This window comes from Penicillium concentricum (assembly GCF_028827145.1).
Source record: "Penicillium concentricum strain IBT 3081 chromosome Unknown utg000002l_segment0_segment0, whole genome shotgun sequence".
Classification (NCBI taxonomy): Eukaryota; Fungi; Ascomycota; class Eurotiomycetes; order Eurotiales; family Aspergillaceae; genus Penicillium; species Penicillium concentricum.
Window position 1 is genome coordinate 7236041 of NW_026622755.1, and position 23164 is coordinate 7259204.

The window sequence follows — 23164 nt, forward strand, 5'->3', positions numbered from 1 at the left end:
CAAGCGCCAAACCCCACGCTGTGCAGATCGAACGGTCAAGCTGCTGTGCTCATTCATAAAACTATCAGCCCATCAAACTCGGCTCGGCGAATTTGATTGCTCAATTGTCTTCCCAGCTTTTCTCGACCGTCTCTCGCACTCGCTTGGTGTACTCCTTGCGGTTGTCTTTGTAGAGGTTCGAGGCCTCGACGTTGGCCGGAGACGAGGTGTTAGGGTCATTCAAGAGACTAGAATTGACAAGTCACATATTAGCATCTGCATAGCAATCTTTCATAGAAAAACCAGCCCTACCTTTGAATACTAGTAAGAATGGCCGCCACATCATAGGTCGGGCTCCAGCGGTTCTGCAAAATGTCGAGACAGAGCTCACCGGTTCCATACACATTGGGATGGAACATCTGGCTTATAAATTTCACACCCGGGGGCTTGTTGGGGTATTGTTCTTCGAAATTCATGACCAGGCGGAATGTGCCATCTTCGAACGGCGTGTCGGCGGGGCCAATGATGACGGCATTCCTAGCATTCCATTAGAACCATTGTCAACATCTTCAAAGAATACTCTAGGAGAAACCTACCATGTCATAACATTATCAGCGACGGGAGATGCAGAGACGCCAGCTGGAGGATCGGTTTGCATGCGCTGTGAGCATGGAAATGTTAGCGGAGGCGAATCATCTTAGACACAGAACACTGGGGGAGAATCTAAGAAGTAAATTGGGCAACAAAAGACACATAGAAAGAATTTAAGATGGTCTCATTTATGGATACAGCGGAAACGTTCGAATAGCCTAAGGTGAGGTGATGGTATTAACGCGTACCTTGAAGTCCCGCATGAGACGACGGCGGGCGGATGTAGACATGATAGAACAATCGGGGGAGGCGTAAAGTGATTAAGATAGCTTGCTAGAGCTGTGAGTATGTAGCTAGAGATCAGGACCTTCTAGAGACAGTCAAGTGAGAAGGGAAAAGAGAGAGGGGAGAGAGGAGAGGAAACCCGAAAGTCATTGATACGGTAAGGCGATATGCAGCGAAGCGATGGAGGGGAAGATCGGAGGAAATACCCCAATGGAGAAACCCACCTAAGAAGGCTAGATTCAAGTCAAGAGAGCTTCGGGTCCCGGGAGCTCCTGACTCAGCAGTTATTATGTCACGGTCATGGTGACCGCCTTGGGAGCCTCGGTCCAAGCGGAGTGGCGGTTATAGGCGGGTACACGGGCGGATAGATTCCGATATGCACATGCAACAGCATTCCTCCGCTCTTTGGTCTTGAATCTCTCCTCTTAATAACCCTTTCATTCTTAAATACCGTCAACTCACGAAATTACCCTTATCTTAAACAAAATCATGATTACCCCAGGCCTGTGTGCTCGTCTCCCTAAGCGGGCCTTCCCCGCATTCCGCACCCAGCGACAGTTCAGTTCCGCACGCCCGACATGCAAGGAGATTCAGGAAGCTTACATTTTGAGTGCATCTCGAACACCAACAGCAAAGGTGTGTAAATTTGGAGAGATGTTCTGAGTAGCAATTCACTAACTTGCGGTTGGCCAGTTCAATGGTTCTTTTGCTTCCGTATCAGCACCTGAGCTTGGCGCTGTTGCAATCAAATCCGCCCTAGAGAAATCCAAGGTACCTGTTGAGAAGATCACGGATGTGTATATGGGAAATGTCTTGCAGGGCTCAGTAGGCCAGGCACCTGCCCGTCAGGCATCTATTTTTGCTGGTCTCCCTTCTACAGTCGAAGCTACGACAATCAACAAGGTCTGCGCTTCTGGCTTGAAGGCAGTGGCACTTGCCGCACAAAATATTCAACTGGGCTTGGCAGAGGCACAGGTGGCTGGAGGCATGGAGAACATGACTCGTGTTCCCTATTATATGGCGCGTGCCAGCCAATTGCCCCCCTTTGGTGATATCAAGCTAGAGGATGGTCTCATCAAGGATGGTCTATGGGATGTTTACAACAAGTTCCACATGGGTATCTGTGCAGAACACACTGCGAAGAATTATGACATCTCGCGAGAGGACCAGGATTCATATGCTATCCAATCATACGAGCGAGCCCAGCAGGCATGGAAGGAGAACAAGTTTGGCGATGAAATCGCCGCTGTTACTGTGAAAGGTAAGAAAGGTGATACCATTATCGAGCGCGATGAGGGCTTCGAAAACTTGCGTGCCGACAAGTTGAAGAGCCTGAAGCCTGCCTTCCTGCGAGACGGGACTGGTACCGTGACCGCTGGCAACGCATCTACCATGAATGACGGAGCATCCGCTCTGATTTTGGGCAACAAGGATATTGCTCGCCAATATGGCGCTGGCAGCCGGGTCTTGGCCCGTATCGTTTCCTCAGCCGATGCCGCCATCGACCCCGTCGACTTCCCAGTGGCCCCTGCCAAGGCGGTCCCGATTGCGCTGGAGCGTGCCGGTATTACCAAGGACCAAGTAGCGGTATGGGAATTCAACGAGGCTTTTGCTGCTGTCATCAAAGCCAATGAAAAGGTTAGTGTCGTATTCGTCTATCTTCCAGATCAAGTCTAACTCCTCTAGATCCTCGGTTTGCAAAACGCCAAAGTCAACATGCTTGGAGGTGCCATCTCTTTGGGACATGCTCTCGGCAGCTCAGGATCTCGTATCCTCGTCACCTTGCTCCACCAACTGCAGCCCGGCGAGTATGGAGTGGCTGCGATCTGTAACGGCGGCGGTGCCGCGACTGCGATGGTTGTGCAGAGGCTAGATCGAGTGGATTGATTCCACCAAAATATTCCTGAAGTGTTTTCGGGCAAGCAAGTTATGACTTGATACCCTCAAATAAACGATCTAAGTTTGGATATCATCCTGTGTAGCGGGCACAGGTATATTTCCTACGATTCGAATAACAGATTCACTCGCCCGGTTTTTTTCCGGGTCCTTCTATGTAAAATTTTTCACCTGTTTCATTCCGGAGCTTTCTATATGGAGTATACTACGCAGCCCGCGCGTGCGCGCGCTGCCTTATTCTTCTCTCTATCGTCTCTCAGATCTCAGATCTCTTAGAAATTCCACTGAAAGCATGAATCTATCGTTTATTTTCTCTTTTTCTCGTCTCAAGTCTTTTCATGCCATTTTGCGACTTTGAGGCGATCCTTGGCTGGTCATTTGGAGTTGGCGCCTGATTTCTCAGGAATCCACTCAGCAGAATGCAACCCAAACAAAAGCAGATCTCTCGCTACCCTCCCTCATACCTTCATACTTTACCTCGCAAACCATTTGTTTACCAAGAATGCTGGCGCGGCAAAAATCCTATCTTTGACGATATGCTGAACCCTGTGGCCCTACCATTATCTCCATCCTGCCATGACGCCATTTCTTGGTCCCCGGACGGCGAGATTGCTATCGCTGCGGGTGAATACTTCCAAATCCTGGTATGTATCTAGTCATTTCATGAGCTTGGACATTACTGAATTTTGACAGACACCCAAAAATGGCCCTGATGATGATGCCGCCCCCAACTCAACTCAAGATTGGCTCGTGGCTCGTGTTAGAGCCAACTTGTTTACGAACTCTGAATGGCCGCATTACCTTCCGGGAAATCGAGATGATTTTTCGGTCGCCGCAGACCTCTCAGAAAGCAATGTCGTCAGTCTAGCTTGGTCACCAGCAGGGCTAGGCAAATATCGACGTAGTGTGCTAGCCGTGCTGACGTCGAATCTGGTACTGTCCCTCTGGGAGCCCATTGGACTTAAGAAGCAATGGACTAGGGTTGCCATCGCCAATCATGTGTTTTGGCCACAGCTTCTACCGTCACAGGACCCAAATACTCATGGCTTTCGGAAGGTTAACATTCGATCTTTCACCTGGTGCGAGTCTTTGAAGCCTTCAACGCCTACTGCGGGCTCTTCCTTTTTACATTCGCACGAAAGCCGCTGGGGGATTCCACTGCTCACGGTGGTGAATGACTTCAATGAGGTCATGCTGGTGCAGGTCCGCAGATCAGACCCAACGAACAGCCCTTCCAAGCCTTATGATCTTCAAATTCTGGCACTTCACTCTCTAAAGAAGCTGGAAACAAAGAGCAGTCTGGTCTGCTCTGGATCACTATTCGAGAAGGCACTCCGAGAGAATCAACGTACTACTGAGCTTTCCTGTGGTCCGTGGCAGATTTCACCCGCGACGAGCCCAGGCAACTTTGGCTGCGCAGTCGCCATGATAGCTGCGGTATGTGGAACTCAGCTTCGGCTAATGAAACTCGAAGTCACTATCGGAAGCTCTCTTGGAGAGACCTCACAACAGTACATGTTAGCCACAGATCTGGTCGAGCATCCTTTGGACCAGATGAATGAGAAATGGGCATATCACAACATCGCTGGCCCTCTTAGGTGGCTCCATACTGTACGGTCAATCTCTTACATCTATCCTGAAATGTGTCGTTTTGCTAATAAAAACCTAACAGAAATCGTCAACAACCATTGCTCTGGCGGTGGGCGCCATGGCAGGTTTCATAGCCATATCCATGCCCTACGCTGCATACACGGGTAGCGTTACCAATCCAGATGCCTTTAGATTCCATGATTTCCCGATCTATGAGCCAGAAACCGAGGATGACAAGGGCCGCCAAGTAAGGCACCTGGAGCCGATTGCTGGTATGTTATACAATATCTATCTTGCCCTTTCGGCACCGCTGACCTGCTCTAGCAATGCTCACTTCCACGAATCAAGAAAGCGACACATGCAATCTCCACCTAGGCACGCTCGGTGGAATTGGCTTAATTACAGAACTTCGCCAACTCGAAAGCGGCAATACTCTACAACAGCCAAAATGGAAACGCATGATTGAAGAATTCCAGGATGATTATGACTTAGAGCACGACTTGGGGGGAATGTCAGTCTCGAGGATCTGGGGACTCGCAAGCCATCGCAACATAACTGCAGCTATCTTCAGTTCACATCCCACAGACATGATCGAGTATCGCATCACCTCTGACGACAGGTCTATGATTGTTTTTTCAGAGGAGGGTGAACCCACCAGAAACGCCCAAGCCCCATTTGCGGCGCACATTCCCGACGGTCAAACCACCGACCACGACCAGACAGGGGAAGTGATACGTTTCGTGCTACCTGGTGACGATGGCAATATTGAACCAGACACGGAGAGCCAACGCCTGATCTATGCCGTTGCGTGTCGTGCCATTGTGGACGAGGAGGACAAGTCACTTCGACTTCACGCTCGGCGGTCCCTGGAGCGTCTAGCAGTAGTAACGGGCGCGGATTTGAGCGATGAGATTTCCAAATGCAACGGCAATCCCGCCCCGATATCTGCGAAGACAATGGATCAACTCAATGGCCTAGGCGGCCACATCTACGAGAAGTGTGAAGTTTGCGATTCGGCAATTGGGTGGCCGAAGGCCCAGTCAGCCCAGTGCGCCAATGGCCATGTTTGGGGTAAGTTACCTTATGGTTTGAACTTGTTGGTCCAAAGATGTTAACCTTTTCCATTATATAGAACGATGTGGACTGTCCTTCCTTGCCATTCAAGAACCTGGCATATCCAAGTATTGTTTTGTCTGTCGCAAAGAAGCCCTCGATGAAGAACGCGTGGCATGCGTGCGTGGGGGGAAACAAGGTCGAACATTCGATGCTCTCTTTGAGACCTTTGATACCTGCTTGCAATGCGCAGCCAAATTCCAGGCCAGTTACTAGGTGTCCTCAAATAGGATTTGCAATGATGGCAGAATGTCTCATTGGTGGTCAGCGGCTGCAAAAAGGACGGGATGTTGGGTAGGTAGCCTGAAAATGTAACACGATAATGTCATAATGATTCCAACGAATAATCATATTCATGTCTTCACAGCTAGCTATGTCAACCCAATAAGGGACCCCACAATAGGATTCCATTCGTCGTCCCATCGCCGAGAGCTTTCTTTTTGGGCGCCTAGGCGAAGACTCTCTAATTTGCCGTTCTCACCGAACAGGTCGACCAAGTGCTCAGCCAACTCCTCCGAGCTCCCAAAGCCCAGCCCATTGACGCCCTCGGTGACCAACTCGGGCCATGCTTCGAAACGATCCCATCCCACAACAGGAAGACCAGCCCCGAACATATCTACAACCTTCATAGGGAGATCTACCCCACTGCTGCTAGTATGCAGACTGACCCCTAGAGATGCGGATGCCAACAGCTGAGCATAATCTGGTACACTCAACCACGCAGTTCGAATTGTGACCTTCTGTAGCTTGCTTGTCTTTTCAAGAGCTGCAATCTGTTCCAAATACATTTCTTTTTGTGGGCCCTTCCCTGTTATGATGGCCAGAACCTCAGGGAGGTGAGGCTGTGTTGTAGTGGCCAATTCAGAGTACCGAAGAAGGGCACCGATGAGGACTGAAAAATCCTCATCCGCAGTCCATGAGGTTGAACTGACCAGAACCCGGAGAGACCCTGCTTTCAAAGAAGAATGAAATTCTTTAGTTTCCGGTAGAGTCATGAGGAACTCCGTCCGTGCATTTGGATCGAGGATAGGATTGAAGTGACTGGCAGGGCGGTCGTGCAGTGGCAGAACAGGGGCTTGAAGATCGAAATCTTTCTTGAGAACGGATTTCATAGCATCTGTCACGCACAAATGAGCCGTGGCAGATTTGCAGAATACCTTCTCATACCATATCGACATTTTCACCAATGGATGGCTCTGGCCGAGTTTCAACGCGAGTATGGAATATCCAAAATTATGCCAATCAATGATAAGCCTTGTTTGCCGCAAGAAGCAGACAATAGATGCTATAGCCAGTGTAGGAATGGAAGGCGGGTTCTTTTTATGCCCGCAAGGGCGAGTCAGCACTTCAAATGATAACTGAGGAATCTCTTTTTCACAAACATACCTGAACCAAAAGCCATTGGGACGGTTTTGTGGTATATGCAAGACACTTCCAGAGACAAGCAATCTGGAACAACACCTTCAACGGCCCGTAAATTGTAAATAGCAGCTTGTTACTAGTCTGTAGGAGAGCGGGATGCGGGCGAAGCGGAACAATCGAGATGTTGGGGTTAGATATGATATCAGGATGAGGATCGGATTCTATTCATAAATATTAGTTGGAAATTTTATTTTGCAGTCTTTATGAAGAAATTCGTACTAACCATTATACCCAATAAGTACCACTTCCCCGCCATGTTTCGCAATGCTCAATGCATGGTACTGCATGCGCGGGCTTCGGCCAATGTCGCCGAGAACAAGGATTTGAACACATGTCTTGCACCTTTTTGTGTCATTTGATCTTGGAGGAGATCCTGCTTGTTCTGGCTGATATTGCGAAGGGAGTAACAGGATCAACACAGTGAGGGCGCTAGACAGGACGAACACTATGCTGATAATGGTCTCGATCATGATGGTAATAGCACTTCAAGTATGTCGCTCATGGCATTGACCAGTTTTCAATCACATCAATGGCCCATAGAGAGCTAAACTACAGGTCAAGTAGTTCAAAGTAGAATATCAACAGTTCAATGTTTTGAAAGCGCGACATCTGATACGTAATATCTGATAAGACTTCACGTGATTCCCCTTACGAGAACCTTGGGGAAGATGGGCTTTTCCCCGACAGTGGCAATCCCTTTGTGAGCCTGTACTGGCGCTAACTTCTATATTACTTTCCTTTATTATCCTATTCCGCAATGCTGTATCTCCTGACAACCTGCCCGCTAATCTGAGCCCTCGCCCTCGTCCGCTCCACCCTCCCCGATATCTTGGCAGTACCCCATCTCCTATCCTGTTTGCTGGACCTTCCAGCTGCTGCACATCGTCAGCATCTGAAGACCATGTCGACGGGGGCACCGTCACTGAGCGTGGATCTCACACCACCCTCCATTGGACACAATCATAATCATGGTCACAGTCGCAGTCATGGCCACTCTCGATCCAACCGCTGGGCGCAACCTCCGCCTCCCCTCTCACAGCCAGCAGGTGCCAGCCTTCATGAACACCCGGAGCCAATCAATGCGGTGAAGTCGAGTTATTCATACGGACATACACATCAACCATCGGGCCACGGTCACACACACTCGCACTCCAGTGCGCACCACAATCATAATCATAGTGTGTCATCTATTCACCACAATGTGCTAGATGATCACCATTTGAAAGGCTCCAATGGTGTTCATGGAATGTTATCTACGGATAACACCATACAGACAGGCTATAGCTCAGAGAATGTGTATGTTGGCTAGAATGTGATTTACAAGTAAAGGCTGACCCTAATCACAGCCAAGAACTTTTGACTAGCGCACTCATCGTGTTGCCGTGGGTTGCGCTTTCTTGGTACCAGAAACAGTGCGCCCAAAGCAAAAAGCTATCCGGCGAAGGTATACCTGGTACCATAGCGAACATTCCTATCGGACAAGTTGGTCCAAAGACCTGCCTTTTGACAGCGATCACCCTCGTCCTCTTCGGCTGTGGGCAAATACTACGGATCAACCACCAGAAGGCTGGCTCATCCATCCTCTCGTCTGTTAACTTGCCGAAACTGAATGTGAAGAGCGTCCAAGCCTCACTTTCACAAATTGTCTCAGTGGCACTGCCAATATTTGCATCACTCAAGATTGGAGGCTTTTTGGTTGCACTTACACTACTCCTTGCGGCAGCGTCAGGGGTCCCTACCATCATCAACGGAGTCTCGCGCACCCAAGAGAAATACAGTCGAAAGATTCTATCCATTGCTCTGCTAGCGGTGATCATTGTATCGAGTTATCTTGGACTGAACCATCCTTGGGATGTATCTCCATTCATTGGATATGCTGCTTTATTAGGATCTGTGCTCATTGCCCCTCCCCCATTTCCCTCCCTCCGTCACAATGGACCTATTCCTGAGCCAGGCATTGTTGCTGCACATAGCAAGACTTCACACCCGAGCCACTCTGTTGTGGTCACAAGCGATGCGCCACTGGCTATTATAGGCGGATCCTCTCTTGCACTTCTGACCATACTTCTCAGCCGAGGATTTGTCTTCGGCGTCTGGGATTTGATATATCTCTCTATCCCCACGGGTATTCTTGCCATGTCTCTCATGATTTCCCTGCCCCCAAGCCTCCGTTCTCCCAAAAAGACCGGACTGGCCATTTGCGCCGGAGCTGCCGCTTTGCTTTGTGCCCCACATGCCCAGGATGACTTGCTCATGGTTTATGCCACACGTGGTATATTGGCTGCGGCCTCTTTCTTCGCCTCTCGAAGGGATGACATTCATTTGCAGCTGGATGCACATGCGCATATCCACACGCATGGCCATTCACATTCACACACAACCTCGGAATCCTCCCGAGTATCAAAGTGGCTTCTCCGTAAAAGTGAAGCTTATCCGTTGCTGCACAGCATTCTCAAGGAGAAGGATTCTCGTAGCATCTTCTACTTCATGTGGTGAGTTATCAAATCTGGAAGCTGTCACTCTTGGATTACTGCTAACACCTCATAGCCTGAACTTTACTTTTATGCTTGTTCAATTATCATACGGATTCCTAACTGGATCACTGGGACTGCTTAGTGACAGTATTCACATGTTTTTCGATTGTTTTGCGCTTGTTGTTGGCTTATGTGCCGCTGTCATGAGCAAGTGGCCCCCGAACGCTCGGTTTCCCTACGGCTATGGCAAAGTTGATACTTTGTCGGGATTTGCCAATGGGATTTTCCTCATGTGAGTGTTGTAAAAGCGGTGGCCAAGGGCGAACTCTAACATCATACAGGATTATCAGCTTGGAGATCGTTTATGAAGCGGTGGAACGGCTCTCATCGGGAAGTGAGGTGCATCGTCTAGGTGAGCTATTGATTGTTAGCATTGCTGGCCTCGCAGTCAACTTGGTCGGAATCTTCAGCTTCGAGCACGGCCATGCTCATCACGGCCATGACCACGATCATTCTCATGGCAATGAGAACATGCACGGCATCTTCTTGCACATTCTTGCCGATACGCTTGGTTCAGTGGCAGTCGTCATTTCAACCATTCTCGTGCATTACTCCGGTTGGGCCGGCTACGACCCGTTGGCATCATGCTTCATCGCCATATTGATTTTCGCCTCAGCCGTTCCTTTAGTTAGCAGCACGGCCAAGTCACTGCTACTCACTCTGCCAGCGGACACCGAATATAATGTCCGGGAAACCCTAGCGGGAGTCAGCACTTTGAGAGGCGTGGTTAGTTATACGGTGCCTAAATTCTGGCTTGATGATACAGGAACAGTATCTTCCGGGCATAGCCATTCCCACGACCATTCCAGCCATGGGGATTGTGACCATGATCATGATCATAGCCACAGCCAACACAATCATGGTCATGATCATGATCATAAGCAGCACCACGACCACGGCCACGATCATAGCCATGATCACGGTCACGATCACGATCACGATCACGATCATGCGCATGAGAAAAAGCCCCAGAATATTTTCGGGGTCATTCACGTCATCGCTTCTCGGGGTGCAGATTTGGAAGACGTACGTCAACGGACCGTCGACTTCCTTCGTGAGAAAAGCATGGATATTCTTGTCCAGGTTGAGCGGGACGGAGATGCGCGCTGCTGGTGTGGCGGTGGAAGCAAGGGCTTTTGATTGGTGACAAACATGTTCCACCTATCATCGACTGCTCTCGAAAGGGAGCCAGGATTTACTGTGCGTTTACTATCGTTTTGCCCCGGTCGGTGTCTATATCTCTTTTGTACAGATAGGATTGGATCGGTTCGCCGAAGAATTATACCAATCAACAGCACATAGTTTCCTCCACGGGCTTCATCAGAAGTGGAAGGCATATATTTCAATGATTCAATTACGAAACCTAATTTTTGATCGCATCACATGTAGCCGAAATCGATCTTGGAATCATTCAAGGGTAAGACTTGTACGACCCGTTCATCCACTATGGACTGCCCTGAACGGATATGCCTACCCCGAGCCCTGCATTTCAGACAAATGGAGTGCAGCTCTGTCTGTGTCCCTTGGGCTAGATCTCTAGGAATTGCGACACGATGTTCCTTCGGGTCATACAATCACATTGAACCTCGGTAGCACTTGGCGCGAAAGTCCACGTCTACCTATTGTGTTATTCTGCGAAACCCTCGTTCTATGTCCCGGGAGGTTGTCAGCCTCGTCGGCCAAACCGGGGCCACTGGTCAACTTGTTGAGCTGCAGCTCCCGAAAAATAACCTCCAGCATCTAAGACTGTACAAATGTCAGAGTGGCATTGAGTCCTGTCCTACCAACCACTCGACTTCCAAGCTTGAACAAAAGATGCTCCGGCATTCTATATACCTTCCGACATTATCGCAACCGTAGCTAATCCTTTGTGTCATTCTTCTACAGATCCGTCTGTAGAGATATTAGCTACACTACATATCCGAATCTCTTGCCCAGCTAATTCAATGCCATCCGCTTCGACTGCAAATATACAATATGCCGACGAAGTCGTGCGAGGAGGATATGGAAAGATATTCGAGGGCCATACAGTCTTCCTCACTGGAGGTACTGGGTGCTTAGGAGGTTGTCTCCTGTACAAGCTAGCTTTACAACTGCCAACTCGAAAAATTTTCGCCCTGGTTCGAGGGAACTCCCAGCGGGCTATTGGAAAATTGAGAAAATCGATGCCAAATCATGCGGAGGCAATTTTAGCCACAAAGAAAGTCGAATTTGTGATTGGCGATATGAAATTAGTGAACTTTGACATTGAACCTGATGTCCTTGGCCAACTTCAAGATCAAGTGACGCTGGCTATTCATGCAGCAGCCAAGATCAAGCTTGAAGGTCCCATTCGCGATGCACTGGAAAGCAACTGCCTCCCTGTGCTGGAAATGGCACGGATTGCCTCTGAATTCCGGCGACTGAAACTCTTTATCCAAATCTCTACATCATACGTCAATAGTCATCTTCCCGATGGCCCAGTTCTGGAGCGGATATATCAATTGGGAGGCGAAGAAGATCCAGAGGTTGAGCTGGCATCCATATTGACGCTTGGCACATCACCACACGCGGGCAAATTCTCGTCGACCTACACCCAAGCCAAGCATCTCATGGAACGTCTACTACTCAGCCGCTTCCCTCTTCTTCCAATTCTACTGCTGCGGCCAACAATCTTCGGTCCTGCGTTTAGACACCCCTACCCGCTATACGGATCGGAGGACTCCACGCCTCTCACCAAGTTTACTAGGCTCTGGTTCTCCGATCGGGGTACCACACAAGTTTGGCATGCCACCGAAGGCTATAAAACAGGTACCAATATCCTGGATGAGATCCCCGTGGACCTTGTAGCAAATGCATGTTTATTGCACGCAGCAGCACGGACTACGGGCATTGTCCAGGTTGGTTCACAGCTCTATCACCCTATTACTTTTGATGAGGTCTTCCGACTGGGCTTTGAGAATGCCACGCCTGCAGTCCAGCGAGAGTTCCCGAAGATCATATTCACTCAAGACCGCACTACACGGCAGTGCTTACTTGCTGAGTTGATTCAAGTAGGAACTCGTAACTGGTTGTTCGATTGCGGGCGGTCTTACTGGCTCAAGCAAGTGAGTGGGCCATTGAGCATGCAGGTGTGCAAGCATGAGGCAGATGCTCTAAATTTGGTACGGACTCACGACGTCCTCGGGACTGGAAAGGAGAAAGCTCGGATTTGAAAAGCCGTAGGGAGGCTGGAAGCTGGATTCTAGCTATAGTATACATGTATATGAAGTTTTTCAGGTTCATGTCTGTTCCAATGCATAGTATTTACAAATTGTTTTGAAATAGCACTATTTCTACAACTGGGTAGATTAAATCTGACCGCAGCTTTCAGCTCTCCAATGCCATCCCAAACACCCAGCCAAACCTAAAGACTATCGGCCTGCTTCAACTAGCGATCTTGGTGGCTAAAGCTGCCAGAGACTCAACAGCCAACAGCTCAAAGATACGCACGACTTTCTCCATCTCGTCGTGTAAAATAGAATAGTGTCTATTGGGCAAATATAAACAAATAAGTTTGGGGACAATCACCTATTTGACTGCTTCAGTCCTAGTGTAGGTAACAAGCTGTGTAGTTGAGATAAAGCTCGATGTACTTGCAATGGTCATGGGCGATCTTTAGTAAGTACCTGGCAGGCCCGGAATGCCATCCCGAGATCAAGCTACAGCACCAGCTAATCAACTGTATGTTGCATTTTTTTTTCTTAGCTGAGATGTGAAATGAGCTACAGGAAGACTAGAATCTGGTTATAGTATGAAGTTGATTAAATTCATTGTGAGCTGCTCCAATGCCTAGTATTTACAAGCTCAAGCGAACGCGGCTTTTCCTGAAGCAAGGGGTGCGATTGACAGATCAAAGTAGATTTCGGGAAGATCTCGGGGCTTGCGGTGGCCCGAGATTCAATGGCGATCTTGCTATGTAGATCTTTTAGGGGTATTCCAGCTCTCTTGTGATTGTAATCCACGCATTATACATGCAACAGTGCTTTTGTTATTCGGGTCCATAAGCCATCCGAGTCACACAACCTCTAATTATCTCAGAAGTTCAGTATCTTGCATGCTTTCTCGTGATGACTGCGAACTATTCGTCAATCTTGGGAGATCAATTGCCGTTTTTAGGGTTGGACGGGCCAGCTCCAGCTCCACCAAGACAGTTCACTCTATACTATTGAAGCCTCCGTCTCGAATATCTGTGCTCGCTGCCGATCATGATAGTTTTGGTTTATATTTTCTTTTATTGGGGGAAATTATTAGCAATTTTTCAATACATACGGAGTATAACTGCCCACGGCCTCCCCGGTCTTATATCTATAAAAATTCTTCAACCTAGCAACCTTCATTCTTTTCTTCACACCCAATTCAAAATATCATAATGCAGTGCAAGCTCGCCTCTGCTTCTCTTCTCCTGGCTAGCATGGCCTCAGCCACTCTTTCCTCCTCTCCCTCCCCAACATCCGCTTCCCTCTCCCCGACCTTCACTTCTATGGCTTCCACAAGTGTCATTGCCTCCTCCGTCTCCGCACCTATTGCTTCCAATACCCCCGGCGCAGTAAACCCCGAGGACTACGACTGTGTTTACCGTGGCTGGGGCTGCGACTGGAGGAAATCGGAGTACGGCTACGGCTCCGACTACTGCGGTCTTTCTCCCTTTGAGGCCGGCCAGCAGCTGAGCAGTAGCAAGGTCGTGGCTGTCTCCAAGGACGGCTCTGGTGACTGCGCTTCCAAGGCTGGTAGCAAGTGTTGCCAGGTCCTAGCAAAAGAACCATGCAGGCGTGGCGAAAAGTACCTTGAGTGCAAGAGGCCTGAATAGGTATGTGTAACGTTCAACGAGGCTGAATTAATTGCTGATGAATCTATAGATTGTGCGAGTTGACACTCCATGAGTCAGACGTTCGATAAAAGCCGTTCGGCATGTACAATATAAACCGAGGCTACTGGTGTATACAGATGTCTGATTGGTTCAGCCTATTTGTATAACGAGTATTGGTTGCCTGGGGATGTAAGAGGATAATAGGACAGAATTTATTAATATTAATCTATGGGGCGGATTTGTGCACAGATTTTCCTTTCCCTTTTGTTTCTTTCTTTTTACTTTGCTATGGAGACTGGCGCCTTTGAATTATACTGCATTGTGAAAGAATTAGGGCAATACATGGTGGGTGGTGGAAGCCATACTTTGTGACTTTTAAGGAATCCTATGCAGATCTTGGCTATTTGAGCTCCAGGTGCATTATTGGTCATGTTCTGGTTCTCTGATCAGAGCCCCATCGTTTTTCGGGGCCAAGCCAGAGCGTTAGCCCATTCCATGTCTCCAGGGTGCAGGGCATCCAATAATTCAGAGACCAATGCCCGACCTGAGCCCCGAGCCCACCAATGCAGACCATCAAGCTCCCCGAGCAACACACCCCAATGCATGAGGATCAACAATGCCAAAGGCAGTCGGCGACGCACATTGTCCACGAATTCCTTGTCGATCATAGCGAGCCAAGCCAGGACATTTGCAGCGTCAACAGAGTTGGAAACTCTGGTTGAGAAGTGCCGCAGGTAGACTATAGCATCTTTGTTGACCCGATGCTGATCGGGGTCGATACTGGCGAGGGTCTCGTCATTCAAAGTACCGAGTCGCTCAAGAGCATCCCGCGTGTCATTATCTAGACTGAGGGGTCCAGATTCCCAATAATTTCTTCGACGGGAAAAGAGCTCTAATTTGATCCAAGATTCACCAATCCGGTGGATTTTTTTCACGCCTTGCAAAAGCTCGAACACGACGACGATATTTTCCGTTATGCTTGAATTTTCTCCGCGGGCAGCAGTGACTCTTGGCAGAGCAATGCCTATAACAGTGGTGACAATGGACTGCGCCAGCGCAGCCTCGCAGTTCATTGGGTTTATATGGTCGACAGCTGCGCGATATGGCGCAAATGTGAGATTATGATATTGGAGGGCAACGTCAATATACACCAGCGATGCCGGTGGCTCGATTGTGGCGGCGATATGAAGAGCCCCCAGGGCCAAAATTCCATTCATTAAAAAATCATACTGAAGAGCCAGGCGAGGAATGGCAATTTGCCAGACATAATGCTCCGATTCGGAAGAGCAAAGACTCTTGAAAGTTTCAGTAGAAAACTTATGCATAAGTTCCAGATCTCGCATCCCTGAAATAGTTGAAGAAGCGGAAGCCGCTAGGCTAGGGAACCTCGGCCGCAGGGGAGTTGGGTCTATAATAGCCAACGGGGCCGGGGTATGGCTTTCTCCTGAATCGGACCGAGGGGGCGCTCTCAAGTATGTGCATGAGAGTTCCCGCGAGATACAATTGGAGCATGGTGGCCCCTTTTCGTCACACTGCGTCCCGTTAGTCTCGTCATTCGATGGAGCCCGTAATCTATGGAGCCACCCTGAGCGGGAACTAACCTTAACGCGACGTCTCTTGCACTGGTCGCAGCCTTGGCGTGATTTTGTATGCGCTCGGCGAGGAGGCATCTCGGTACCTGAGGGTCCATATAACCGGTTGGCTCGGATCCTTCGAGATGTGGAAGAGTCCAAGCGCGGGGGAGAGAAGAGGATATTGCGGACGGTCACGTGGATTGGAACTATAAAAAGACTATTCACGACTCTCGTTTTCTCTCTGCTGGATTTTGTCTTTTTACTTTTTATGCCTTCTGCTTATTTGTTGCATTGTTCTCATTTGATATGCCATGACCCTTAAGCCACGGTCGCTTCACCCGTCAGCCAATGTACAGTTAGGCATCAGCCTTGGATGATCACATGTCTCTATGAAACTATGAACTCAATCCCGATCAACATTATCTAGATTCTATAGATTGTAGAAGGAAAAAAAGGCTCACGGACCAAAAAGATACCGAAGGACAAGATCTCGGACCAAAAGCAACAATTCTCCGACAGGATCAAAGCGTCTGATAGTAAACAAGTGGATCCCGATATAAGCGACGTGGAGATGACGAGAACGAAAACGAAAACGAACGAGAACGACGGCAAAGAATAGCCAATAGGAATGCATTTTAAGTCTGTTTCATCCTGTTTATCCAATTTAGGGCTCCACCTGCTAGAACAGTTGTTGCTGCGGTCTCTTGGCGCTGCCCGAGAGTTGATAATTTTGTGATTTGATATCAAAATTCTCATTCCCCAGGTGTAAGACTCTAGACCCTTTTTTTTCTCTTGGTGCTATCTCACTCCTGGGACCCGCACCTCTCTCATCCAGCTCTCTTTTTCATTTCCCTTCCTCTACTCCATCTCTCTTTCCTTTTGATTACACATCCCTCTCACCCAACATGGCGAGCTACGCTACTTGCTCAGAAGTAAGCCTACTCTGTCCCGTCGAAAGTACAACATACGGATATTACCCCAGTTTCGGCGGAAATATCTTCTTTACGGCTTTCTTCGCCCTGCTCGGATTATGCCAAGCCGGTCTCGGTGTCTACTACCGAACATGGACATTCCTGATCGCTCTCCTCATCGGCACATTGATGGAAATGGCCGGCTACATTGGTCGAGTGCTCATGCATGATAACCCATGGTCCGGACCCGCCTTCAAGCTTCAGATCGTGTGTCTGGTTCTTGCGCCGACTTTCGTCGCGGCAGGTGTCTACCTGACATTGAAGCATATCATTCTGAGCCTTGGACCCGAACACTCAATCTTAAAACCGCGTCTTTTCACCTGGATTTTCATCGGATGCGACATTGGATCCCTCCTTTTGCAGGCTGCGGGAGGTGGTGTCGCTGCGGCTGCTGGGAAAAACGACTTGAAAATGCTCACAGCAGGCGACAACATCATCATCGCCGGTATCGCCTTCCAGGTTGCGACTATGGTTGTGTGTGCATTCTTTGCTGTTATCTTCTTCTGGAGGGTCTACAAGAGTGGTGATGGGTTTTCGGGGGAGAAGAACCTCGATACTGGTGCTTCGCCAATTGTTCCCAAGTGGATGCCGTTCATCGTGGGCGCCGAGGTCTTTGCCTATCTCACAGTTTTGATTCGATGCATTTATCGGTAAAAGACTATGTTCGAGTCCAAACAGTGCACTTTACTGACCGCGATATCTAGTCTCCCGGAGATGGCTGGTGGCTGGGGAAACCCACTGATGCAGAAGGAGAATGAGTTCCTTGTCTTGGATGGAATGTAAGTGGTCCCTTGGTTTCTTTGAAAGCTCTGGGAGAGTACTAGCTGACGTGTCATTAGGATGATTGCTCTGGCCTGTCTGGCCTTCACTATCTTCCACCCCGGAGTCTTCCTCCCATCATTGCGCTTCGCGCCCAAGAACCGCACATAATCGTTTTCTTGTCTGTTGCTTTGGGGTTTGGCGTTCTTTTAGATCCTTTCTTCCCAGCATGTTTGCCTATACCAGAGATGATAGGTTCTGCTTAATCAGGGGACCATGTCCATTAGGCAATCTCTCATAATGAACACTTAGAGAATAATTACCTCTCTACATGTGTGCTGAGATTACATCAAATATTCTGGAGCTCGTTCGGAAATAGATTTGTTCCCAAACTAGTAAAACAAAGATGTCAGGATGAAACTCCAGCCCTCATGAACATCGCAGAAAATGCACCGCAAAGGAACCAGAGATCAAGAGCATGGCAAAGCATTGCTCGCTCTGTGTAATAAAGAGAACCACCGCTCAACGCGGTAGATTGAAGAAAGAAAAAAAAGAACCCCGGCAACACCATGTTAAACCAGATCATAACCCGCCATCTTAGATTGCCGTGAATAATTAAATCGTGCACTAGTCGTCCAACGTTTGACGGACACACCGGCGGACGCGCTTCTTAAACTCCGCAGGGTCATCACGCCATAGACGAGCAGCCTCCACATTCGCTGGGCTTTCATCGTTCGGGCTGGAAAGCATAGAGATGACGGACAGTAGGATCGTCTCGGGGGTTTGCACGGGAGACCAGCGTTCGGCAGCCGACTCGTAACCGTATTTGTCCTCCTCGGGTGGGTGCAGAATGGAAATGCAGACATTGCCGTTCTCATAAACTATCAGAGCGCAGTCACATGTGAGTAAATTGTCTCTGATAAGTAATTCAACCGGAACTACATACTATTTGGGTGGAAGATGGGAGATTCAAACTTCATCTTTGGTGGCCGGTGGGGGTATTCTGTTGGGAAAGAGAGACGAGCCCGGAAGAAACCACCTATGCAAGCAAACTTGTTAGTATTCTTTGACGTTCAACACACTGGCGGCAAGAAAGCATATGTATATCCCCAGGTGAAGTTGTATTTGCCTCAACACTAGCCTAGGAATTCGGTTTCAAATTCAGATATAACAGAATCATGACATACCTCCATACAGCTTCACATCATCTGATATCATGAGCATAACCTCCCATTCGAAAATGTCGTTATCGACCAAGCCGCAGCTAATTCCGGGAATGTCCTTATCAGACTGCATCTGCTGCAGTTGGCGGGACAGCATGCGCCCGGCGGGAGAAGTCGCCATGCTGATAATGGGGGAGGTTAGAAATCAGAAGGTGGAAATGTGAAATCTGATCGATATCGGAAGCCGATTTCAATGTCGAAACGAGGACAAAGAGAACAAGGTGAGGAGAAGATGAGGGGCGCAAAAAGAAATGAAGGCGGTAAAGCTAAAGCGGGGTTTAAATGACCTAGATGGGGAGGCGGTATACACCATGGGCACGTAATCAGCTACTATACGGACCTGATTTGAGGACAGGAATATAGGTTCAAAGACTACATATATATTGTATGGAGCAAACATTTCAATCCAGTGATATAGATATAGCGAAGGCCTCAATTACACAAACATTCCACATTCTTCACGATTTACCACTTAAGATTCATCAAATCTCAGTGGATTTTTACTCCGAACTCAGTTGGATACGAGGAGCACCCGAGTCAACGGGTGCGGCAGTCTTGAAAATCAAAATGATCTGAGCACCAAATACGAGAGTGGCGAAGATACCAAGCGCCAGCTGCATGGCGAATGTCTTACCAATAACCTTGGCGAAGCGGACACGGGCAGCCCAGTCAAAGGTAGTCCATGCATCCATAAGGCCAATCTTACCACTGCCACCGGTGATGGCTGGGCTGACTTTGCCGCCGAAAGAGCGATCAAATGGCACAATGGTCTCATCCTCCTCGGGAAGCATGGAGGCAGCCACACGGACGAAGATGACACGAGCAGGCATGGAGATCAGGAATGCCAGAATAGCAGGAATCACGCTGACGCCCAGGAAACGGTACATAGCCACCATAGAGGGGGTGTCCTGGTCATCGGTAACATCGAGCCAGCCAGCAAAATTGGCAATGGCCATAGGGATGAAGAAACCAGCAGCAGTCAGAACATCCTGGAGAGCAGCGGCGGGGGCGATCTTAATCCAGGTCTTGTAGCTGGGGATACGCTGGTAGAAGCGCTTTGGGGAGGGCTCGGAGATGACAATGTGCACCCAGGCCATCTGCCAAGTAGCCAGAACAACGCTGATGACAGACTGGACGACAAACTGGAGCATATATGGAGAGACAGGGAAGAAAGATGAGAGGAATCCCCGGGCCACGTTGTAGGCCATGAACATGCCCAGTCCACGGAAGCGAGACCAATAGCCAGCACGGGAGCGCAGGTGCTTTACGGTCGTGCGCAGCTTGCTGGTGATGGGCTTGAGGGGAGTAGGAGCAACCAGCTCAGGATCTTCCTGGTCATTGGTTGGCTTGATGGGATCGGAGGTAATGCGCACGTAGATATCGGGGTTGGTATCTTCAACTGCGGCCAGGGTGGAGATCACCATTCCGTAGGTATACTCAATCTGTCGGGTGTTAGTTCCATGAGATTACATCTGGAAAATCATATTACTTACAGCCCAGAAAGCGATACCGAACAAGGTAGCAGTGATGACAAACATAGCGACCAAGCCTGGATTAGCCTGCTGCTCAGGCTTGTCCGAGGACTGCATGTGAGTGACAGCAAGCTCGGTGCCCCGACGCATAAGGACATTAGTGACAGACATGATGAATCCGACACCGATGAATGTATATATTCGATGAAAATTCGATGGAAAAGCTTCCAAAGTTGGAAAAGTAAGAATGAGATAGAGGGGGAAGATGGGGCTTTTATTTGATACAAAGGCAGGCAGCAGGCCACTAGCGCCGGAGTCGGCGGGTACACTTGCAGTACTTAATGTTTGCTAGTGCTCCACCTACAGTTCGAGGTACCCGCCATGTACCTTTGGTCAGCCTCACTCCAGTGGTAGTTGGAATTCGAAACCTTTCCTCTCTACTCTGTACTGAAATAGCCATACATTTATTTACTATTTACGCCTCAAAATTTACAAAATCAAAGTGTATAAAAATAGAACCCCCTTAGACCATCGGCGTCCAATCTCTCCGTGCCGGCCAGGAATGGCCCCCGATCAGCAATGGCCCCCGACATGTTAGCGCCAAGTCCAGGCTGTAGAGCCGCTCATAGGCGGGGCTCTCCGAACAACCCTTGCCACTTGCTCCTTGAACCCCATTCAGATATAGCGCATATCGCGAGTGGAATTTTTTCCTGTTGAGCCTCAATTGTTTCAGGCAAAGTGGGTATGTTGCCTAGATCCATCGGTTTCTACGAATTATATTGGCTGATAAAGTTTGCCCAAAACTTGTCCGGAGTACATATTCTAGATCTAATGTGACATAGCTAATCAAATAAAAAAAGGACCTTCTATAGAATATCGGAAATCAACCAAAGATCTATAAAGACATAAGAGCTGATCAAAAAGATGCGAACCAATCAAGGCCAAAATCATGGTCACAGACAACCATCCGTAGATGGAACACAAAACGCTGCAAAAAGAGATCAATCAAGGTATGTACACACACAAGCATTCTCATGAACTTTAGTCAAAGAGCTTCTTCATGCCCTTGTGTGCCAGTTCAACACCGAGGAAAGTGGCGGCATTAGCAGGCACGGCACGAGCGAGAGCCGGTCCGAATCCAGGGAAGAAGGCCTTGAAACCACCGCTAGCGTAGACGGAGCGGATAACGCCACCCACGGTAGGCTTGCCCGGTGCGCTCTGCAAGCGGGACTTGATGGTGTCAATGGGGAAGACGGGAATCCACATGGCAATACCGGCAGCACCACCAGCACACACAACGGCGGATAGGGAGAGCTCGCCGGTCACATTGCCTTCGGCATCCTTGGGAGTCAAGGTGCGCTTGATGTACTCGTAAGCTGCGAAGTAGGCGGCCGAACCGGGACCATCACGCGCCAATGTCATGCCGCTACCACGGAACACGCTGCGAACACCACCTTCCTTGTACAGCTGGCGCACAACATCCATACCACCGGAGTACTTGGGCTTCTCACCCGGGGCCAGGTTCTTCTGGCCCTGGATCTGGAGGAGGACCTTGACACGCTCGAAGGGTGCCGTGATCAGGGTCATGGGGATGGCGGAGAAGAAACCCGCAGAAGAGATCTGTGCAATGGAGTACTGCGGGGTGTTGTTCTTAACGGGGACAGTGGAGAACTTGTTCACGAGAGTTTTGCCCACGTCGTAACCCTAATGTATTGTTAGTATCACTTCCAACCGGGCGCTCGCAGCTAGCGCTGGGTTCCAAAAGAACCAAAAAAAAAACGTACCCAGAAGCTGACAGCAACTGTAAGACAAGACTTGTTAGCTCATAGTTCGACCAATTGCTGATGTGAAGCCATTAAAGCTGATGCTGGAGAACTTACACATGGGAGTAACTCCAACAAGCGGGGCGGAGACACCGGCATACAATCCCTACGAAACCAATGTTAGTTCGGTCGCAAAACATTCAATGTGTTTGTGATGATCATACTCGAGCCAAACCTTCACGAGCAACTGTCCTCCTGACCACATCCATGGCACCTGAGTAAATGCCCTTCTCGGCCGTCTGCAAGCGCACCTTCACCAGATCAAACGGGTGTCCGACGACCACAGCGCAGAGACCACCAGCAGCACCAGCTGCGAGGGAGCGCAGCTGTACAATGGTCTGGTTGACGGCCTTGGCCTCGACGACCTTGATCTCATCTTTCAGCTCCTGCGAGGGGGAGGTAGAGGTAGACATGGTGGGCGGGTCGGAGCGGGGAAGAGATAGGGATGGAGATGGAGGAAGAGGAAGAGAAGAAGAAAGAGAAGACAAAGGAGCCAAGAGTAAGATTTAAAAAAGTAATTAATAGTGCAATAAGAAAAAAATATCCGAAGATCTCGCGACGATGGAGACAACCCGACACACCGAAGCCGACTGGTCTTCCCCGGATCAAAGTGTACCTCGGCTCGGTAGCGGAAAAACCGACTTCCCGTGGTAGATAGCTCGGAGAGAAGCCGGAAGTCTACAGCACTGTATGTTGTAGCACAAAATGTACAGTTTGGAATGACTTGGTAATTTTCCTCTAGGAATTGGGTTTGTCTTCTCTTTTTATTATGTCGGTAATCTCCGAGTGTGTCAAGTCCGGGTGAACGGGGGAGAGCTCAACCACGCCACATTTCCCCGGAATAAAGGATGGCCGTATTAGGGCTAGGTTCTATCACATCTCTCTAAAGCCCTTCCTAAATTGTATAGATGCAGGGAGATATGAGGTGCCTACTCCGTACATTCGTGGCACATGTGTCAGTTGGAAACACTAGTGGACCCTATATAGTACACCGGTCGCAATAATCACATGGAAATCCACGTGCTCATCAGTGGGACACTTCATGGATACAATCAAAGTTATTTAACATCCATGCATAGTACATCGATGTAGTTATATTGTAGT

At 49.0% G+C, this 23164-nt stretch overlaps 13 protein-coding genes across 13 annotated transcripts; 7 read left to right on the top strand and 6 right to left on the bottom strand.

The window, feature by feature from the left end:
- Window positions 1–100: 100 nt before the first annotated feature.
- Window positions 101–860, bottom strand: ubc2 (E2 ubiquitin-conjugating protein RAD6; the record flags this gene model as incomplete). Its single annotated transcript, XM_056724194.1, has 4 exons — window positions 101–227; window positions 292–516; window positions 576–640; window positions 819–860. 4 exons carry the CDS (start codon window positions 858–860, stop codon window positions 101–103), a joined length of 459 nt encoding a protein of 152 aa, XP_056580444.1.
- A 484-nt stretch (window positions 861–1344) lies between these two features.
- Window positions 1345–2742, top strand: N7517_006465 (thiolase family protein; the record flags this gene model as incomplete). The annotated part of the gene is made up of 3 exons (XM_056724195.1): window positions 1345–1491; window positions 1549–2493; window positions 2542–2742. The coding sequence occupies 3 exons, from the start codon at window positions 1345–1347 to the stop codon at window positions 2740–2742; spliced, it is 1293 nt and encodes a 430-aa protein (XP_056580445.1).
- A 428-nt stretch (window positions 2743–3170) lies between these two features.
- N7517_006466 (uncharacterized protein) lies at window positions 3171–5670 on the top strand (the record flags this gene model as incomplete). The annotated part of the gene is made up of 5 exons (XM_056724196.1): window positions 3171–3395; window positions 3445–4362; window positions 4424–4613; window positions 4666–5412; window positions 5474–5670. The coding sequence occupies 5 exons, from the start codon at window positions 3171–3173 to the stop codon at window positions 5668–5670; spliced, it is 2277 nt and encodes a 758-aa protein (XP_056580446.1).
- A 155-nt stretch (window positions 5671–5825) lies between these two features.
- On the bottom strand, window positions 5826–7346 carry N7517_006467 (chitobiosyldiphosphodolichol beta-1,4 mannosyltransferase; the record flags this gene model as incomplete). The annotated part of the gene is made up of 3 exons (XM_056724197.1): window positions 5826–6770; window positions 6841–7037; window positions 7100–7346. The coding sequence occupies 3 exons, from the start codon at window positions 7344–7346 to the stop codon at window positions 5826–5828; spliced, it is 1389 nt and encodes a 462-aa protein (XP_056580447.1).
- A 431-nt stretch (window positions 7347–7777) lies between these two features.
- N7517_006468 (metal cation transporter MSC2) lies at window positions 7778–10550 on the top strand (the record flags this gene model as incomplete). Its single annotated transcript, XM_056724198.1, has 4 exons — window positions 7778–8172; window positions 8223–9368; window positions 9424–9642; window positions 9692–10550. The coding sequence occupies 4 exons, from the start codon at window positions 7778–7780 to the stop codon at window positions 10548–10550; spliced, it is 2619 nt and encodes an 872-aa protein (XP_056580448.1).
- An 806-nt stretch (window positions 10551–11356) lies between these two features.
- N7517_006469 (Male sterility NAD-binding) lies at window positions 11357–12604 on the top strand (the record flags this gene model as incomplete). Its single annotated transcript, XM_056724199.1, has 1 exon — window positions 11357–12604. The coding sequence occupies one exon, from the start codon at window positions 11357–11359 to the stop codon at window positions 12602–12604; it is 1248 nt and encodes a 415-aa protein (XP_056580449.1).
- Window positions 12605–13911: 1307 nt separating this feature from the next.
- Window positions 13912–14238, top strand: N7517_006470 (uncharacterized protein; the record flags this gene model as incomplete). The annotated part of the gene is made up of 1 exon (XM_056724200.1): window positions 13912–14238. One exon carries the CDS (start codon window positions 13912–13914, stop codon window positions 14236–14238), a length of 327 nt encoding a protein of 108 aa, XP_056580450.1.
- A 446-nt stretch (window positions 14239–14684) lies between these two features.
- N7517_006471 (Zn(II)2Cys6 transcription factor domain-containing protein) lies at window positions 14685–15908 on the bottom strand (the record flags this gene model as incomplete). The annotated part of the gene is made up of 2 exons (XM_056724201.1): window positions 14685–15770; window positions 15840–15908. The coding sequence occupies 2 exons, from the start codon at window positions 15906–15908 to the stop codon at window positions 14685–14687; spliced, it is 1155 nt and encodes a 384-aa protein (XP_056580451.1).
- Window positions 15909–16717: 809 nt separating this feature from the next.
- On the top strand, window positions 16718–17713 carry N7517_006472 (RTA1 domain-containing protein; the record flags this gene model as incomplete). The annotated part of the gene is made up of 3 exons (XM_056724202.1): window positions 16718–17433; window positions 17488–17562; window positions 17623–17713. The coding sequence occupies 3 exons, from the start codon at window positions 16718–16720 to the stop codon at window positions 17711–17713; spliced, it is 882 nt and encodes a 293-aa protein (XP_056580452.1).
- Window positions 17714–18169: 456 nt separating this feature from the next.
- Window positions 18170–18886, bottom strand: N7517_006473 (putative ubiquitin conjugating enzyme; the record flags this gene model as incomplete). The annotated part of the gene is made up of 3 exons (XM_056724203.1): window positions 18170–18423; window positions 18489–18581; window positions 18730–18886. The coding sequence occupies 3 exons, from the start codon at window positions 18884–18886 to the stop codon at window positions 18170–18172; spliced, it is 504 nt and encodes a 167-aa protein (XP_056580453.1).
- Window positions 18887–19265: 379 nt separating this feature from the next.
- On the bottom strand, window positions 19266–20564 carry N7517_006474 (uncharacterized protein; the record flags this gene model as incomplete). Its single annotated transcript, XM_056724204.1, has 2 exons — window positions 19266–20207; window positions 20259–20564. Coding segments are annotated over 2 exons (1248 nt in total), but the record flags the coding sequence as incomplete, so codon positions are not given.
- A 714-nt stretch (window positions 20565–21278) lies between these two features.
- On the bottom strand, window positions 21279–22473 carry N7517_006475 (carnitine:acyl carnitine antiporter; the record flags this gene model as incomplete). The annotated part of the gene is made up of 4 exons (XM_056724205.1): window positions 21279–21941; window positions 22022–22038; window positions 22118–22166; window positions 22225–22473. The coding sequence occupies 4 exons, from the start codon at window positions 22471–22473 to the stop codon at window positions 21279–21281; spliced, it is 978 nt and encodes a 325-aa protein (XP_056580455.1).
- A 32-nt stretch (window positions 22474–22505) lies between these two features.
- On the top strand, window positions 22506–22714 carry N7517_006476 (uncharacterized protein; the record flags this gene model as incomplete). The annotated part of the gene is made up of 2 exons (XM_056724206.1): window positions 22506–22559; window positions 22586–22714. The coding sequence occupies 2 exons, from the start codon at window positions 22506–22508 to the stop codon at window positions 22712–22714; spliced, it is 183 nt and encodes a 60-aa protein (XP_056580456.1).
- Window positions 22715–23164: the final 450 nt, after the last annotated feature.